General features: G+C 38.9%; 1 protein-coding gene across 1 annotated transcript; it reads left to right on the top strand.

Annotated features, from left to right (window-relative positions):
- Positions 1-117: 117 nt before the first annotated feature.
- On the top strand, positions 118-19,370 carry LOC131363855 (uncharacterized). The gene is made up of 2 exons (XM_058406793.1): positions 118-3,584; positions 19,239-19,370. The coding sequence occupies exon 1, from the start codon at positions 118-120 to the stop codon at positions 1,354-1,356; it is 1,239 nt and encodes a 412-aa protein (XP_058262776.1). The 3' UTR covers positions 1,357-3,584; positions 19,239-19,370.
- Positions 19,371-21,007: the final 1,637 nt, after the last annotated feature.

Genomic DNA, 21,007 nt, shown 5'->3' with positions numbered 1-21,007 from the left:
TGCTGGCTTCAGGTGAGACCTCAGGGGGATATGGCAGTTACAGGGATGGCACACATTATAAGGATAACTCCTTTTTTGCAGAAGATGATCACAAAATATCTCTTAACCTATACCTAGATGATTTCGAAGTGGCCAATCCACCCGGAACCTCGTGAAAGAAGCACAAATTGTGTGCTATCTATTGGATTCTTGCAAACCTGCCAGCAAAACACGTCATCTCTACATACCATTCAGCTAGCTCTCCTGTGTAAATCAAATGTAGTTAAGAAGCATGGCTACTCAAAAATACTTCACCATCTAATTGAAGACTTGAAATGTCTTGAACAGCAGGGAGTATATGTTGAACAGCTGGGATCTTGTGTAAGGGGATCTGTTCTGCATGCCCTTGCGGATAATCTGGGCGCCCACTCATTAGTGGATTTTCAGGAAAGCTTTAGAGTGAATTTCCCATGTAGGTTTTGTCTGGCCACAAGGGAGGGCATTAAAGTCAAGGAAGTCAGGTCAGGGTTTTTTGAAATGAGAACAAAAGAAAAACACCAGCAGCATGTCCAAGATGTTCAACAGGACAGTACTCTGACAGTGCAGTATGGTGTGAAGAGTAGCTGTCCCTTGAGTGACAGTTTGAGACACTTTCATGCAATTGGTGGTTTCCCTCCAGATCTGTTGCATGATCTGTTAGAGGGCATTGTCCCTGTACAGATGGCATTGTGTTTACAGGATTTAATTGGCAAACATTACTTTTCCCTGGAGTCCTTAAGTGGTGCCATCAAACAATTCCCATACAAATTTTCAGATAGGCCTGACCAGCCACAGCCTATTCAACAACTGTTTGCAACCAAGAAAACAATAGGAGGAAATGGCCATGAGAATTGGGCCCTTTTGAGACTCCTCCCACTCTTGATTGGCCATAACGTGGGAGAGAATGAACATACCTGGGAAGTGCTGATGTTGCTAAAAGACGTTGTTGAATTGAGTATGTCTGTCCAATTTACTGATGACACAGTGGAGTTTTTGAATTGCAAGATCTCTGAACACAGAGCTTTGCTTCAAAAAGTGTTTCCAAACTTTGTTCTGCGTCCAAAGCATCACTACATAGAGCACTATCCTCAGTTAATCAGAATGTACGGGCCACTGAGAAATCTTTGGACAATGAGATTTGAAGGGAAACATAAGTTTTTTAAGAGAGTTATCCGGCATGCACAAAACTTTAAAAATGTTCCCCTAATGCTGGACAAGAAGCATCAAATGACAATGGCCTATCACATGGATGGAAGTTCCATTTTCAAACCAGGCATACAAATGGATAGGGTCAGTAGTTCACTTGTAACAGCCTTCCCTGAGAATATTTGCGTCTGAGGAGTCCTAATTGCAGCACAGTGCTTGTTTCACCCAGTGTTACCATTGATGGCATTAAGTATTGCCCAGACATGGTGGTTTCAGTTGGATCTTGTTCAGGTTTGCCAGAATTCGTGCAGATTGAAAAGGTTTTGGCCATCAATACTGACAAAATATTCCTTTGTAAACCCCAGACGGCTTGGTACGTTGAGCATTTGCGCTGTTATGAGTTATGCAGTTTGCATTCACTGCAAGTTATTCTGCCGTCAGAACTAAACAACCCCTTCCCATTGGCAGCATATATTGTGCGAGGCCAGTTCTTTGTCACATTGAAGCATTACATCTGCTGCTAAATTACATGCATGTGTTTATCATTATTGTTTCTGTATTTATATTATCTTATTTTATATTGTTTTTCTTTAGAATTTCACGTAGCCATGATACTTCGCGTTATTGTGCATGATGGTGACATCCGAAAAGTAGTTATTCCCGAAAAACCAGCCGATGTTGATGCCTTGAAGCACATGCTACAGGAGAAGCTGCATATACTCTATATACTATATAGACACTATACACTATACTATATAGCTCTCATATACTTTCCACGTTCAATATGAAGACCCTGATTTTAATAATGCATTATGCAATGTCGATGATTTGCCAGAAAGGGTGACATTAAAAATAATTCCTCTATCCACATCTCCATCTTCAAGTCAGGGAAACATTGTCATTCTCTCAGGTTCTGATGCATCAGAGCAGTTATCTGCAGAACGACAGAGTGAGTGGCCCGAGGATTTTGAAATCCCCAAATGTTCTGTTAACGTTGAATATCGTCTTCGTCAAGGAAACCTCGCTTTTATGAAAGATGGAACTTATCTTAATGTTGGAAGAGACAGAAAACATGATATACTGGAAAGTCTTGCAGGGATTATGTACAATTTTAAGGCATATCCAAGAGATGAAGATTTTGCCCAAGTTGCAGCAGTGCTTATCAGAGCACACCCATGTTTGACCGAACCAGGCTCCTCAACAGGCTCAGCTGGTTGGAAAAACAGCCTGAAGTTTAAAATAGCAAACAAAACTGTGTAAATCTGGCTGTAGTGATGTTGCTGTTGAGGGAAAGATAGGAAGGGGAGGAAAGGCATTAAAAAACCTAGACGGTTTGAAACAAATTTCTTGCCAAAGTTTCTCAATGGGGAGTGTGGGAAATAATTTTATAGTCTGAAGTGTGTATGTATGGAATTTTTGTTTGATGTTGTGTAAAATAATCAGGGGCCAGCATGACTGAGTTTTCAGGTAAAGTTTATTCATTAGATCGTTTGATTCTGAGAACAATATAGGGTTTAATGCGACATGTGAGTCGGTCATTGGCCTTGCATGTAGTCTGCAAGGGCTTCAGAGAATGAGCAGCCGTATCAGTGATGTCAGTCTGGCAGGCTTTCTCAGCGGTAGCAGGCTTGCCAACTTTGGGCCAGTCAATATTAGACCTGTACTTCAGGTCATCATGACCAATCTTCACCCTGCTGGTACCTTGAGAGGCAATGACCTCATCATGGAGCAAACGCAGACATGTTGAACAGCAATGGCAGTACCAGGTGAAATGTCTAGATTAAATATGCAGAAAAGAAAGATAGATGAAAAAGCAGTGAAATGTAAAAATGCAATAATAAAGAACAAAGATGGGGGAATCCCACTGGTGGGGGCGGAGACACCCACATTTTTAATATAATGATTCGCGAAAGTTTAATTATAATGGTATTCGAAAAGTTACAAAGTCAAAGATAATGGTGTCAAAAAAGAACCTAATGCTCCAAAAAAGAAAATAGGTGGGACTTTCTCAGCATAAAGCTGGTGACGTGTTACTTTTGGAAAAGATAAGGAAAATGACTATTTTCATTTTCTTATGCATTTTTGCATTAGTCTTATGCATTTTTGCATTAATATTGTTGACACTTCAGGTACTCTGGGGGTTTGGATAGGTTTTGCATACAAGTGTGTTTTATGCAGTTCTTCAAGTTTTGGGCTGTTGAACAAACTTTAACATTTTTATATGAGCATAGATTTTGCCATTTAACAGGAAATGACCAAAAGGAACCCCACCTCTTTGGTTGCATGAAGAAAAAAAACAAAACATCGGCCGTCATTACCTCCTGAGGTTCTTTGTGAGAAGACAGCAGCAGTGGACACTGTAATTAGCATCAAACTGATTTACATCAGGATGAGGAATCTTCATCTTACTTTAATGCTCGGTAAACTCAACATTTATATCAATATGTCTGGCTTATAATTAACATTATTATATAATCTCCACATATTATATGTGTTATGTCTATTCTTATGGGTTATGCACATCACTTTGTTTTTAAGATAACATCTAGATAATATCTCAGATTTCCGGCGCTGCCCTGGAACACTCCGTACCAGAGTTACTCTGTGCTGTGTAACAGTAGTGTTAGTGCTGAAACAAGATGTACTTGTCTGATTTGTAAAATACATTTTTTTGTAGAATTGTTTTTAAAAGTATTTGACTCTGCACCTCTGTTTCTGCCCATTGCAGTAGTTTATTGCTGTGTTTTTTGTTTTTTTTTTTACTTCTGTGTCGAGGGTTACTACTGCTATAGATTTGTCCTGTGTAAAAAAAAAAAAAGAAAGAAAGACAGAAAGAAAATGAAGCTTTATTAAAGCTGTTGCTGTGTTATATTAAGGCCAGAAAGAGCGCACTGTATATTCACACTCTAACTATGGCTTCTTGACCGAATCAATGAAACAATGAAAAACTGAACTCAAAATAAGGCAAATTTCTTTCTTTCTCGCTAATTTGTTTGATCTGTGTGCTATGAATGGATCGGCATCATTATGGAGTTGCATGTCACCATGAAAGCTGCAGAAAGATTTAGGGTTATTAGATGTAAGCATTATTGAATGATGTAAATTTCATTAAAGCATGTAGTTTAAAACTAATAAGTACAGATCTTGTCCAAAGCCTCAGGATGGCGAGTTTTAATCAAAGAAGGGAAGGAATGTTATAGGAGGAAGCTGGAGAGTAGTCTCACCCACTCCCAGTGCAATAGCCCCCCTCTTCCTCCAATTAAATTCAATTAAATCAAATTTATTTATGTAGCACTTTTTTTTTTTATTTTTTTTTTTTTTACAATGGACATTATTTCAAAGCTTTACAGAAGTAACAGAAGAAACAGAGAAGGAAAAAAATATATAAAGTTTTAATTAAAGTTACTATATTATCCCTAATGAGCATACCTGTGGTGACGGTGGCAAGGAAAAACCAGGCTCAGAAGGGAACATTTGGGTGACACTGGACAGTAAATAATGTAACTAAATAATGTCCTTTCTACCAGTGGTGGGCTGTGCATTTCACACCTAGGCCTTCACTGGTGTCCTTCCTGAATTAATCCACCTCTATACCATCATTATGACGCCACCATGGGCATCGCTAGGCCATTTTTAACATTTCTACTCAGCCCCCCTAAAAATTCTGCAATTCTCCATAAACTGTATACAAATTTGTGATCGCCTCAGTCCCCTTTTAGTTTCATATGAAACCTCCCCATCTTTCAGCGCGTTCTTTAATCCACAGACTGCGGCATCGCAGAAGTGTGTGTGTGTGTGTGTGGGATTAGGAAGACTCGTTGGCTTGTTCAGTACTCAAATGTTATACACATCTATGCAATACAGTGGAATGCTGCAATAAGTTTACAATCCCACCCTGTTAGTCAAACCTTTATTTTATTTTATTTATTTATTTATTACTATTATACACTCACTGATCCCCCCTTAAATGGACATTCTGGAATTGCCCCTGGACTTCACGGCAATAGATACTAATCAACTGTTAAATAGCAAAGTAAAAAAGAAATTAGTCTACAGTATTTCACACCTCACAAGGAATAGTCAATTTTATAAAGGTTACTTTTCTCAAAAATGTATTTGTGCGGTTCGCTGCCTCTGACTACTCCAATTATCCAATCAAAGGACGGGAAATTGCTGACGTAATCGTATGCCTGCTAGATGGCCCCAGTGTCCTCAACTCAAAATTTGATTGGTTAATGTAACAATTTCATTGCCACTTATTTTAAGCTATGGGCGCCTGCACTATTGATTCTGAAGGCCTTAAGGCAGATTTCTTTCACCCTGGCAACACATGATGTCATCCACTGGCTGAAATATGATTGGATAAATATTCTTATCATAAATATACACTACTGGAAGCAGCATAACCGAGAGAAAAGCTATGAAATGTAGAGAATAGACTATTGGGAATAATTTAATACACATTCATGGAAAATATAATAAATATATTAAAATCCAAGTCAGTGATTCAGATCACTGCTGTTTAGGCCAGCAGAGGAGGACTTGCTGACCCTGACGGTCCGCCACTGCTTTCTACAACAGCAACCAAGGGCTTATGGGGAACTATTAGGTCAGTGTAGTTTCAGAGTTACAGACACTAATTCCTTGCTTCCGCAAGCTGACAGATGTAATGGCAGATCTGTGATGGTGTGATAGTCTGCAAGTGGTTCTGTTCCTCCATACAGCACTCCCCCTCTCCCCCCTCCATTAAACCACTATATATATCTCAAAACCCATACGACCTTATGATCTGCACTGCTCAGTGATAATCTACTGGACATGCGAGTGGATGCTTCTTTGGTGACCTTGATAATCAAATACCTCACATGTCAACCACTGTATGTGAGGCTGAAGAACACTGTTTCAGACATCATAGTGAGCAGCACAAGGGACCCTCATGGGACAGTCCTGTCTCCCTTTCTGTTCACAGACTACACATCAGACTTCAGACACTGCTCACAGTCCTGCCATCTGCAACCTTTTCTGATGACTCTTTTGTTGTAGGCTGTATTAGAAGAGGTCATGAGGCTGAATACCATAAAGCAGGTGATGGATTTTAGAAAGCAGAGGATTCCCCCAAACCCAATCAGCATCATGGGCAATGAGGTGGACATTGTGGACAGCTATAAGTATCTGGGTGTCAACATAACAAAAGAAACAAAACAAAACAAAAACACTCATGCACTGTACAAGAAAGGTCAGGGTCAACTGTACTTCCTCACGAGACTCATGTACTTTAATGTCTGCAGAACCATGCTGCATATGCTCTGTGGTAGCCAGCTTTATCTTCTACACTGTAGTGTGCTGGGGTAGCAGAGGTAGCTAATATATTACTAATACAATAATGATCAACTTTTTGAAAAATGTTTATTTATTATCTTTCTTAATAGCAATAAAATGACATTTTGCACAAATCTAGAAACCGAGAATTCTTAATTCTTAAGATGAAATCTTGAAATATATAAAAAAAAGCATTACTTTCTTTAAGAAAAACAGTTTTAAAAATATGATGGGGTTTTGTGGTGCTTCCACTCTAGGTGGTATTGTTTAAGTTAATTTTAAATAATGTGTTATTTTTGATTACTACAGATTGAGAGAAGTATTACTGATGCAGCTTATCAAAAAATGTGAAAAACGGATTGTTTAGATTTTAAGGTATTATGTATATAAATGACTGATTTGTATTTCAGTGGAAGAGATTACAGTGTCTCAGGATTATGACATGTTTGTGATGTGCCAGAGCTGTTTTACTTCTTGTTTTTGGAATTGCTGACTGTTGCCAGAGTGTGGGAAAGAGGTAAAGAAGAGGTGCAGGCAGGTTGGAATGGGTGGAGAAAGGTGTCAGGAGTTCTGTGTGATAGAAAAATATCAGCAAGAATCAAGGGGAAGGTGTACAAGACAGAGACCGGCCATGTTGTATGGTTTAGAGATACAACATGTCACTGAGGAAGAGACAGGAGTCAGAGCTGGAGGTAGCAGAGCTGAAGATGTTGAGGTTCTCTTTGGGAGTGACACGGTTGGACAGGATTTGGAACGAGTACATCAGAGGGACAGCTCATATTGGACTTTTGGGGGACAAAGATAGGGAGGCCAGATTAAGATGGTTTGGACATGTCCAGAAGAGGGAGAGTGAGTATATTGGTAGGAGAATGTTGGACATAGAGCTGCCAGGAAGGAGGCAAAGAGGAAGGCCAAAGAGAAGGTATATGGATGTAATAAATGAGGATACGAAGCTAGTGGGTGTAAGTGTTGAGGATGCAGAAGATAGGGATAGGTGGAGAGAGATGATTTGCTGTGGAGACCCCTGAAGGGAAAAGAAGAAGAAGAAGAAGAAGAAGAAGAAGAAGACAATCAATTAATTACTGGAATTTATTCATTTATTTCTTTACTGAGATTTGCAAAATGCATGTATTATATGCAATAAACATTTTTTTTCCTGTAATTATTGGATGTGGTGTTAATTTCTTTTTTTGTCATCAATGTGAAATTTGACTGGGAGCCAGTGTAGTGTGGCTAAGATAGGAGTGATGTGTTCATATCTTCTGGTTCTAGTTAGGACTCTTGCTGCTGCATTCTGGACTAACTGGAGCATGTTTATGCTCCTAGTGGAATGTCTAGACTGTAAGGCATTACAGTAATCCAACCTAGAGGTAACAAAAGCATGATCAAGTTTTGCTGAATCAAGTGACGTTATTTCTCATCTTAGCAATATTTCTGAGATGAAAGAAGGCTACCCTAGTGATATTATCTACATGAGCTTCAAATGAAAGACCAGAGTCAATAATCACACCAAGATCTTTCACTGCTGGATAAGATGAAACAGAAAGAACATCCACAGTTACTCTGCAATCAGAAAGCTTACTTCTAGCTGCATGTGGTCCTAGTACAAGCACCCTCTGTCTTGTTCAATTCAATTCAATTTTATTTGTATTGTGCTTTTAACAAAGAGCATTGTCTCAAAGCAGCTTTACATAAGAAACAACATCACTTGTCAGAGTTAAGCAGGAGAAAGTTAGTGACCATCCAATGTCTAATGTCCTTTACACATTCTTCAATCTTAATAAGCTTGTGTCTCTCATCTGACTTAGCTGAAACATACAGCTGTGTGTCATCGGCATTACAGTGGAAGCTAATACCATGTTAACGAATAATTGCACCAAGGGGTAGCATATATAGGGAGAAAAGCAGTTGGCCTAAGACAGAACCTTGTGGAACACCGAACATAACCTTGGCATTCATATAGTAGTGACCATCTTGATCTATAAACTGATAACGATCAGTCAAATAAGACCTGAGCCAGGAGAGGGCTTTTCCTTTAACACCAACAACATGTTCTAGCTTATCAAGTAGAACAGTGTGGTCAATGGTGTCAAAAGCTGCACTAAGATCGAGTAACACCATTAAGGAGACACAATCCTGATCAGAAGCCAGTAACAGGTCATTTAGCACTTTAACCAGTGCTGTGTCTGTGCTATGATGAGGCCTAAATCCTGACTGCTACATTTCATGTATGCTATTCCTATGCAGGTCTGAATATAACTGCTGTGCTACAGCCTTTTCTAGGATCTTAGAGATAAAGTGCAGGTTTGATATTGGTCTATAGTTAGACAGCTGACAAGGGTCGTGGTCTGTTTTTTAATCAGGGGTTTGATAACTGCTAGTTTAAAAGATTTGGGTACATAACCAGTGCTAAGGGAAGAATTAATCATTTTTAGAAGGGGTTCGGTAGCTACTGGTAGTATCTGTTTAAAGAAAGATGTGGGTAAAGGATCTAGAATTCAGGTTGAAAGTTTTGAAGAAGAAATTAGTGAAATTAGATCAGGCTCTTGAAGTGGAGTGAAGCATTCTAAGCTCTGATCATAAATAAAGGATTATTTATCAAATAATTTGGTTTTAAATTAATAGTAGGAATTTTTTTAGGAATGACATTGAAAAAAGTCATGAATTCATTGCTGCTGCATATAGATGGTGTGCACTTTTCTACAGTGGTTTTTGTGGGAGTAATTTTTGTTATGGTTTGGGGTGTTCAAAGTGTATTTGAATGTTGTAGAGTGTTTAAGGTGTATTTGAATGCATTCTTGTTTGTGTTTGTATAAAACAATAAGAATTAGAGGACAGCATGATTGGGTTGTCAGGCACCACCTCAGTTTATTGACCACCTCTATTTACAGGCTTAACAATGTAGGGTTTAACACGACATGTGGGATGAGAAGTTTGGGTACGCTTGTTAACTTTGTACCGAGATTGCATGGCCTGTGTAGAATGAGTAACGGTGGGAGTAACATTAGTTTGACAGGCCTTTTCCGCAGTAGGTGAGACTTGAATGGAAGCATCAATCCTGGTACAGCCAGGGTTGGAGCTGTGCCCAACTATGTGTCTAAGATGGCGGCGCGTGCACAACGCGAGGCTCGGCGTCTCTCCAGTATCTGTGGATTAGTAGCTATTTACATGATCATAGTCATTTTGTTCATACAAAATACTCTCTGTCTAACTTCATACAGCAGACAAGAACTCTTAGAAATTGGATTACAACAAACAAACAGTGGCATTGTGGACTTTCGTTTCTTACTCGCTCAAATCTCCAAACCATCGGGGGCTACAGGCTATCCCCAGCCAGGAGGAAGTGCTCGTAGGCGGTGAAGAGACCGTAAACCAAGGCGGGGGAAGCGTGGAGGGCTACGAGCTAAGCTAAGGCTAAGACCACACCAGCTTTCCTTACCCAGAATTTTTCTTGCTAATGTGAGGTCTCTGGCAAATAAGATGGATGAACTTCGACTTCGTATTGCCAACGACAAAAGATTAATGGACTGCAACATCTTAACACTCACGGAAACATGGCTGAGCAGCGGCATTCCTGATAGTGCAATCGAGCTAGCTGGACGCTTCATCCTACGAGCAGACAGGACAACAGAAGTCTCTGGGAAGACCAAAGGCGGAGGTATATGTATTTACGTAAACAAAATCTGGTGCACAAACTGCACTATCGTGGTGAGTCACTGTTCTGCTGACGTGGAATTCTTAATCATTAAATGTAGACCCTTCTATCTACCAAGGGAGTTTACTGCAACAATTATAACTGCTGCATACATACCACCGATGCTAATGCTAAGACTGCTATGAAAGAAATTTTATCAACATGTTGAGTGTCATACAAGAGGAAGCAAAACACTCTATCATGTCTATACAAATATAATCAATGCATACAGAGTTTTAACCCTCCCCCACCTGGGACGGATATTTTACTCCCCAAATACACTCCACTCATTACACGTGTGAAGCCCTCATTAACATCTATCAGAGTGTGGATTGAAGAGACAGACACTGTACTACAGGACCGTTTTCATCATATGGATTGGAGTAGGTTTGCCTCTCAAGCTACTTCTGACTCTCACACGGACATTAATCAATACGCCTCTTCTGTTTTGGACCACATCAAAGCCACCATCAACAATGTAACCACTCAAAAACAAATTATGACATACCCTAATCAGAAGCCATGGATGAATAGGGAAGTTCGTCTCCTGCTCAAGGCCCAGAATGCTGCCTTCAGATCAGGAGATGTACAGGCCTAGAGTGCATCCAGAGCTGACCTGAAGAGGGGTATCGACAAGGCCAAGTGGAGCTACAAGCTGAGGATCGAAGAACATTTCAACAACTCCAACCCTCGTATGTGGCAGGGCATCCAAACCATCAGTGACTACAAGCCCGCCCACTCTGCGCCCATATCCACTGAAATCTCCTTCCTCAACGAGCTAAATAACTTCTATGCTCGCTTTGATCAGAGCCACCAGGAGACAACCACTACGACGAGACCACCTGTGAACTACCAGCCCCTCACACTTTCCACCACAGAAGTCTGTGCTGCCTTAAGCAGGATCAATAATAGTAAAGCTGCTGGCCCCGATGGAATACCTGGACATGTGTTCAGGTATGAGGTCACGACGGACATCTTCAATCTGTCCTTATCCCAAGCAACAGGGCCAAATTGCTTTAAATCCAGCTCCATTGTGCCAGTGCCTAAACATTCCAAACCCATGTGCCTTAATGACTATCGCCCGGTAGCACTTACACCCATAATCATGAAGTGCTTTGAGCGGTTAGTCCTAGCACATTTTATGACAAGCCTACCACCCACACTGGACCCTCATCAGTTCGCCTACCGTGAGAATATGAGCATTGAGGATGCTGTTTCTCTAACATTACACACTGTACTGTCTCACCCAGACAACAAGAACACCTATACAAGAATGCTGTTTGTCGATTTCAGCTCGGCATTCAACACAGTCATCCCCTCCAGGCTGATTAGGAAACTTGCTGATCTTGGTATCAACACCTTTCTATGCAGCTGGATACTGGATTTTCTGACCAACAGGCCACAGAATGTTAAATCCAATAACATTCTCTCCTCAACCATCATTTTGAACACTGGCGTTCCACAAGGCTGTGTACTGAGCCCCTTCCTGTTTTCACTGTACACACATGACTGCAGCCCTGTGCTTGGTTCTAATACCATAATAAAGTTTGCAGATGACACAATAGTGATTGGACTCATCAATGACAACAATGAGACAAACTACAGGGAAGAGGTAAAACACTTGGCCAAGTGGTGTGCTGACAATAACCTGCTCCTGAACACCAGTAAAACCAAGGAGCTCATTGTGGACTTTAGGAGGAGAAGGGGTAACACACACTCCCCTGTATACATCAAAGGGACAATGGTTGAACGTGTTACCAGCTTCAAGTTCCTGGGGGTCCACATCTCTGAGGACTTAACTTGGTTCTCCAACACCTCCAGTCTGCTCAAGTAGGCATCCCAGTGTCTCTTCTTCCTGAGATTACTGAGGAAGAATCACCTCCCTACGGACATAATGAACAATTTCTACTGTTGTGCAGTAGAGAGCATCCTAACCAGCTGTATTACAGTTTGGTATAGGAACTGCTCTGTCTCGGACCGTAAATCTATTCAAAGGGTGGTGAAAACCGCCCATCATTGGGACCCCACTCCCTGCCGTTGAGGACGTCTATAAGAAGCGGCGTCTGCATAAGGCTCACAGCATCGTGAAGGACTCCTCTCACCCTGCACATAAACTGTTTTCTCTCCTTCCCTCTGGAAAAAGGTTCAGATGCCTAAAAGCCAAAAGCAGCAGGCTAAGGAACAGTTTTTATCCCACAGTGGTTACCTTAGTGAACTCAACTTCACTAACCTCTTTACATGGACAGTAACTTCCCCCCACACATTGATAAATCCGGCAGTGATGTAATATATCTCTGTAAATACTCTCTGTACATTCATCTGTATAGTCTGCACATAGACTATATACTAATATATGTATATTCATATAGGTATATATGTGTGTGTGTATGTATACTCCCTGCATATCCATTCAGCTGTAAAGTTATTCATAGTTATTCATAGGTATATTTCATACTATTGTATATACTGTAAATTCATCTATATATAGTTTCTGTACATTTCCTATTCCGCACACTCATATATACCTGTAAAGTTTAAATTATTCTGTACATTTATATATTCAATGCACAATTATCCATCTCTGCTCACTTTATACTGTATGTATGTATATATATATATATATATATATATATATATATATATATATATATATATATATATATATATATATATATATATGTGTTCATATTACACTCCTAACTTGCACTTCTGGTTAGATGCTAACTGCATTTTGTTGCCTTGTAACTATGTGCAATGACAATAAAGTTGAATCTAATCTAATCTAATCTATAGGCATATTGGTACCTTGAGGAGATGAGAGCTGGGCCTGGAACAGAGAAAAACTTCAGGCTAGTGCAAACGTAAGAGAAAACAGCAATAAATTAAAATTAAGCAACAAAAAACAGAGCAGTAGCCCTGGAACTTACCCATTCTGTCTTCAGAGGTCAAAATTAACTGTTTGATGAAAACAAGTTGGAAAAGCCCTACTGATAAGGGCACAGATGCATTCATTCAAATTCATTTTATTTATAAAGCACTTTGCATTTGCAGGCAAATCTCAAAGTGCTACACAAGAAAATTAAAAAACAAAATAAAAAGAATAACACGCCCCCATAAATAAGCTCTCCTGAACAGAAAAGTCTTTAACTGTTTTTTAAAAAGTCCACAGTCTGTGGTGCCTGCATGTTCTCAGGCAGGGCATTCCAGAGCCGTGGAGCGGCTGTTGAGAAGGCTTGATCCCCATTGTGTAAAGTTTTGTCCTGGGGGCAGAGACGGTGGCTATTTGTGGAGGAAGGTGTCATCTTGTAGATTGTGGAATAAGGAGTTCTTTAAGATAGAGTGGGGCATTTCCATGGATGCACTGGTGGGTGAGTAGACAGAGTTTGTATTCAATATGGAGGTGGATGGGGAGCCAATAGAGTGTCCGGAGGATTGGAGTAATGTGCTCATAGTTCCGCACCCTCATAAGAATCCTGGCAGCAGTATTTTGAATCCATAGATCCCAATTTGGAGTGCATTACAATAGTCAAGCCTGAAGGAGACAAAGGCGTGGACCAACCTTTCAGCATCATAGAGGCAAAGGGAGGGGCAGAGTTTGGCTATGTTTCTGAGATGAAACAATGCAGTTTTACAGAGATGGTGGACATGAGATTCAAATGACATTTGGGGATGAAACTTGACTCCAAGGTTATTAAAAATTAAAATTGGAGAGAGTAATGGTGTGGCCAGAAAAGGAGTTACAGGTAATGGGGAGGAACGAAGCTGGTGGGGGGTGCCAATTAGAAAGGCTTCAGTTTAAGTGCTGTTCAGTTGAAGGAAGTTTTCTGACATCCACGCCTTAATCTCCTCCAGGCAACAAGTGAGAGTTAATGGAAACAACGGAGAGGTTGGGGTCAATCTCACATAGAGCTGAGTATCATCAGCATAGCAATGGAATGAAACTCCATGCCTGTCAATGACATGGCCCAATGGGAGCATGTAGATGTTGAAAAGGGTTGGCCCAAGAACCGACCCACACAACACAACTAACCGAGCCACATACGCAGATCCATTTGAGATAGGACCCAAACCACTCTAGAGCAGTGCCAGAAAATCCAACCATATGCTGTAGACAGTGAAGGAGAATTTTGTGGTCGACTGTATCAAACGTGGCTGTAAGATCCAATAGATAAGAAGTGATGGAGAACCCTGGTCGGCGGCCACCAGAAGGTCATCGGTGACCATGACAAGGGCAGTCTCTGTGCTGTGGGAGGACCGGAAACCAGATTGAAATTTTTCAAACAGATTATATATTTTTTAGATGGTCCTGAAGCTGGGCTGAGACAACCTTTTCCAGGACCTTTGACAGAAAAGGAAGGTTGGAGACTGGACAATAGTTTGCCATAACTTAAGGATCCAGGGAAGGTTTTTTTAGATGTGACCTGATTACTGCACTTTTTAATTTTGTTGGAACTTTGCCACTCTGGAGAGAGTAAAAATAATGTTGGTGATGAGGGGACTTATATCTAAGACATTAGCTTTTACCAGGGGAGTGGGGAGAGGGTCCAAGGTGCATGTTGAGGGTCTCATTCTCTGTATGATACCCACTACATCTCTCACTGTGGTGGCAGAGAACTGTGAGAAACAGACTTCTGGCTTTGATTTAGGTAAAACTAAGATTGGAAGGCTGGAGACAGACAGTATGGAGTGGAAAGTATCAACCTCAGTGGTGAAATGTGTCAAGAAACTATTGCACTGCTCCTCTGTAAAATTGCTACAAGTGTGGGATTAGGGTCTGAGCAGATGATTTATTATGGAAAAAAGTTGTTTGGAGTTGCCGGGATTGGTATTGCATCAGGAAGGGCATCCGGCATAAAACTTGTGCCAAGTTGTTGTGCGGACCAGTTGGTCAACTGTAGCGACTCCTCATGCACGTAGGGAGCAGCCGAAAGATCAACAACAACAGACTTGAGATGCATGGTTGAAATCTCTGGCGATAATAAACAGTCCATCAGGGTGTGCATTCTGCAGCTCGCTAATAGCGCCGTAGAGCTCACACAGAGCCTCCTTAGCATTAGCGCTGGGGGTAATATGGTGGAGAATTCCCATGGTAAATAAAATGGTCTGCATCTAACAGTCACAAACTCCACTACCGATGAACAGTAATTAGAAACAAGCAAGCTTGGCTAGCTGAATGGCGGCATCTGGAACTCTGTCACTGAGCCACGTCTCTATAAAAACAAAAATGCAGCAGTCCCTGTACTCATGCTGTGTAGTTCGCTGGAGTCGGATGTAGTCCAGTTTATTGTCCAGGGAGCAGACATTGGATAAAAGTATGGAGGGGAGTGCCAGCCAGCTAGGGTTTGTTTTTAGCCTAGCACGGACACCCACCTTCTTGCCACATTTCCACTTTCTTGCGCACCGCTTTTCCTTGACTCCTCTCCATCTGGTGTCCATATGCCATTATAGTCGGGCTATAAGATGACAACAGCACCATTTTTGATCCAGAGTGGCCACTGCATGCTACTGCCATGCCACCATCTTGGATACAGCTTATTATAAATATTGTCTCTGTTATTATAAATATTATAAATATTTCTTATTATAAATATTGTCTCTATTATCAATATATTGCCTCTGTTAGACGGTCAATTTTCCTGTAACTCCAGGATCGATGTCACAAACATTTTACTTGTAGTTGTGTCAGCAGCGATTTTGTTGGTGAAAATATTCAATTCATTTTTCCCCTAAGGAGATGAAATTCATCTTCACAGAAAAAAGAAAGAAATCAAGACTCTTGAAAGACTTCCACGTTTCATTTTCACTATGCACACCACTTGCACCGAAACTCGAACTGCAATGTGTTCGGCTTCCTCTCAACTTTTTGTTCCTGATTGGTAAATGTGAAGGTGCTGATGTAAGGACACTGCCCAAAAACTTTAACTGCCAACGAGCAGTTTTTTTTTAGGACCGATATTTTTGTTTCTGATCATGATGAAAGTGTTCTGTTCTTTGGTGCAGCTGGATTTTACAGAATAGAATTTCAGCAGCAAGGCTTTACCTGCAGATAATTTCTGTTGTTACACCAACAAACAGCTTGATGTTGCTTTCACACTTTTTTTTCCTCAAAACACCACCACGTTTTATATTTAACTGAAAAGGAAGGCTGATTAAAATTTTTTTTTTCCAAGAGCAGGTGTTTGTTTTACGTCATTAGCTTCAGTCAGACATTTGCCAAGTTATACATACATACATACATACATAGACATATATTTGCATATGCATATCTGACAGTTGATTTTCAAGTTTACCGTTTTAACGGTTTTTTTTCTCTATTTTTCCCTATTTTTCCCTATACTTCTTAACTATATCCCTTATCTTTTCATGTCCACACATTTTCTTTTTTTACTCTTTCCTCTTTCATGTAAGACAGTCGTAAAAAGCATTTCACTACATGTTGTACTGTGTATGATTTCGTATGTGACAAATAAAATTTGAATTTGAACTAAATGATAAATTATATTTGAACACAAATTATGTGGTTTCGTATACTTCAGACTTTTTCTGTTTCATCTCACTAACCAAATAACTTTTCTGTGTCCAGTGAAATAATTTTACCAGATTGGATTGTACAATTCAGTATGTTTGATGCTTTACCTCATTATCAACCTCTTCATGATTACTAGAACATGAAGACACACTTTAATATGAAGTACACAGGAAGTAGAGGAGGAAAAGAGTCAAGCCATGGCATGAAGGTTGAAGGTCAGTTCATTAGTTATATTTTTTTCAATGTTATACTCGGAAGCTCAGTTTCTGAAGTGTTGCTTTGAAAAATGTAGACGTGTGAAGTTCACTTACTTTCATTAGAAGTGTTGTTAGTACCGATGTGGATTCGCTCTTAGTTTTATGGTTTATGCTTTAAAAAAAAAGAACGGATCAACACTGGAAACTTGCTGATACAAAAATTACACTACCGTCATAACCTCAAGAAGTCACCATGAAAAGAATGCAGAAGTGCCAACTTTAATTAATTACAACAAAAAAATACAAATAATAAATAATAAAATCTTGTGATAAAGTATTCGGTATTTTTAGTTTATAAAAAAAATTGTATGAATTTATGAAAATATATAAAACTTCAGAAATATTAAAATCTAAAATAAAATCAGAAATATTAGAAATATTGTTATCTACAGGGTAAGTTATCAAATTGTCATTATCCTCAAGACATCTTAACCTGGCTTAACACTAATGGGAGATTATGGAGTTACATACTGATCATAAAAACAAATATATTTAGGAAGAATGGTGTTCATCCGTCCAGAACACTTCCAGGAAATAAATTATCTTGCTATGGCCTGACACTTTATACATACCCTTATCGTTTCTTTGAATAGGTTTTTAGGGTTTAGGGTTTTTGGCTCACGTTAACCTCCTAAGACCTGAACTTGCATTTTAGATTTCTTCTACCTATTTGGGGTTAGGAGGAACCAATAAATATATAACCAGATATTATCTTTGAACATTAAGCCACTTCTTTTGTGTACAACAGGTTCCAGTTACAAAGAATTAGGTATTATGGTGCACAAAACCAAAAATGTAATGGCCACGTACAGTATGTGGACTCCAGGTTGTAGGAGGTTAACAGGAAGTGACCAAGCTGCGTGAAGAAAAAAAACATTGGCCGTCATTATCTCATGAGGTTCCTTGTAAGAAGACAGCAGCAGTGGACACTGTAATTAGCAACAGACCAGGATGCGGAATCTTCATCTCACTTTAATGTTCGGTAAATTCAACATTTATATCAATATGCTTGGCTTTTTTGGCTTTATATTAATTGATATAAATATAATTTCCACATTTATATGTGTGGAGTATATGTTTATGGGTTAATCAGTTAATCTTTGCTAAGTGATTGCTGGTACTCTTAAAAAGTTTACTTTATACTATCCTTTGGATGATGTTAGAATTTAAATATTTATTTTACTTTGAAGACATTCACCAGATGAAGACAATTACAGAGCAGATTTACTCTTACCTAAAATCTAATATTTTTCTGATACAACAATATTCAACTTTTTTGAAAATGTTTATTTAATATTTTTCTCAATACTCATAAAAATGACCTTTTGCACAAATCTTGAAACCGAATTGAATCCTCAGTTATGAAACTGAGATCCTGAAACACAGAAAAAAATATTTGAAGAAAAACAGTTATAAAAATATGATGGAGTGTCATGATGTTTCCACTATAGCTGGTGTGTTTTATGGAGTTATTCATTTTTAATTAATTTGATATTTTTGATAAGTACAGTTTGAGACAACTATTGAAGATGCAGTTCATCCAAAAATTTGAAAAATGTATGGTTTACATTTTATGGTATTTGTACTGTATCTTTAATTTATCACAATTCTCTGTATATGAATAATTTCTATTTTAATGGTAGGGATTAGTGTCTCAGGATTGTAACATGTTTGCGATGTGCTAGAGTTGTTTTACAGTTTTTGAATGGCTAACCTAACTGAACCAAACTCTCTCTCTCTCTCTCTCTCACTCACACACACACACACACACTCAACTGTGTGAAGTGAACTGTTCTGAACTTGAACTCAAACACACACGCACTCAATTAAATTCAATATGAAAAATGTGATCTTTAAGAGAGACTTTAAGCATGGCATAGATGTTGGTGGAAGATGGGATGGATTTCATAAACTGCTGATCTCAAAATGGTGTGAAAAATGTTCTGTGAGTGGAAAGTCTGCAACCTAAAACATCTTGTTGACGAGAGATCAGAGGAGACTAGTCTTCTGGTCACAAACACTTGACCTGATTCTGCTTGATTTTATGCACTGGGCTGCAGCCACATTACTGAATAATTAGATAATTGCATAATGAACAGGTGTACAGTGTTCCTAATAAAGTGGACAGTGTATACTAATATTTTCTCATTTTAATAATGAGTGCCAATAACTCTGGTGAGGACTGTTCCATAGTGCATTATTATTATTAAGGTTATAAGAAAAAAGGAATATCACTGGCTTCATGAAATTCCTCCTCTTTATTTTCTCTCTACAGTCGGTGTTCTTAGAGCTTCTCTGCTGGCTGGTAAGTGTATGTTTCATTTGAATCAATTTGATGTACTTTCTAGATCAGGGGCATCAGCACATGCCCAGGTCTCATCAGCACTTTTTGAGACTTAGAAGTACCATAAACTATAGCTATTAAAGGTGCATTAGGCAAAAGTACAAAAGGAGGTGGGTTCAACAACATCTATCTATCTATCCTACATATCTAGCTTCCTCATCACAACAGTAATATACAGGTTAGAGCAAGCACAATTCCAAAATACCAGAATCATTATCAATGATGACAACAAAATGAAACATTCAGTAGAGGAGGACACACAGGATAACAAGTGAAAGTAATCATTTAGTTTGACAAATTTGTTTAGGCTTGCCATAGAGTGAGTAGACAATATGCTGAAGGTCAAAAGATACATCCAAGGGCATTGTGAAGCTCAATTCTTTGTGACCATCATAGCAGGCTTTACAAGAGATCTTATGTCAAGATAGACCCAAATATTTTGTGAAAATATTAGTGTAACCAGAGTTTTTTCTTGAGATTTTTTGACATTTGTCCAGGTTGCCTGATGATTCAGTATGGGGTCTTCCATGGACTTAAATAGAGAATGGAACATGTTGGTAACCAAACAGTTTTGCACTGCTTCAGATTCTATTTTACTTAATCTATCTCTCATTAATTTGCTATTATTATATTGAATAGCATTATATCCAGGAGGTTTTCTTTTTAATCCTTTTGGAATTTTGAGGAACTTGAGGAAAACTTTGATGCGAGTTTGCCTGTCCTGCTTGCACTTGCTTGTCTGTTCACCCTTTACCTGCCTGCCCACCTCTTTCACATCACATTGGACACCATTATGACTTATAACCAATATAGTATCTGTTACAAGAGGCTACAATATAGTATCTGTTACCCTGTTACAACTACACACACTGTAAAAATTTACTGTAAAATTTCAGTAACTTACTGGCAACTTTGGTTAATTTACAAGAGCACTGTAAATCAACAATTATGAAAATAAAATTACGAAAAATAAAAAATACAGCACACTACTGTATATATATGCTGTAAAATCATTAGTTTTTTAACAGCCATCTCTGCAAATTTACAAGAGCACTGTAAATCAATAATTACAAGTTTGCTGTAAAAATATAGCACACTACTGCATATATATCCTGTAAAATCACTTTACACGCTTACAGCCATCTCTGTAAATTTACAGTAGCAATGTTTAGGTATGTGAGTGAAATTACAAGAGCAACTGCTAACTTGTACTGCTACATACATGTGACAGTAAATGAAGCATTAGTTGTTAAATTCAATTCACTAAATTAACTACAGTTGAGATTTTTCACTGCTGTGATGGTATGTATACCTACTTTTGCTGTAATTTTCAGTAGACTGTTTTTTTTTTCAATATAATGTGCAACATGAACAATAAAACTATCAAAATAACAGGATTTCATAAATTTAGCAATTTATTGTTCAATAATTTACGATTTAACATAAGCATCAGTTTCCAAAACATATCTGGAGAAACAAAAATGGACATTGCACATTAAATGAAAAGCTTCGGCCTTGGGGAAAATAAAAAAACCCTCAAGTGTGAATGAACTTCATTCATAAACTCAAAGTTATACACATACATACACACACAAAGTTAAGGATATTGGGCTTTTGGATGCACCTAAAATGCACTATAACCTTTCCAGGTGAACTTAATTTGACCTTCTCTACACTTTTGAATGCACATGTCCAACTGT

Source organism: Hemibagrus wyckioides, linkage group LG02 (genome assembly GCF_019097595.1).
Source record: "Hemibagrus wyckioides isolate EC202008001 linkage group LG02, SWU_Hwy_1.0, whole genome shotgun sequence".
NCBI lineage: Eukaryota > Metazoa > Chordata > Actinopteri > Siluriformes > Bagridae > Hemibagrus > Hemibagrus wyckioides.
Note: the sequence above shows the minus strand (reverse complement) of the source record. Positions and strands in the feature narration are given on the sequence as shown.

Coding starts and splice junctions, on each gene's coding strand:
- LOC131363855 (XM_058406793.1), top strand. CDS start 118: ATGATTTCGAAGTGGCCAATCCACCCGGAACCTCGTGAAAGAAGCACA.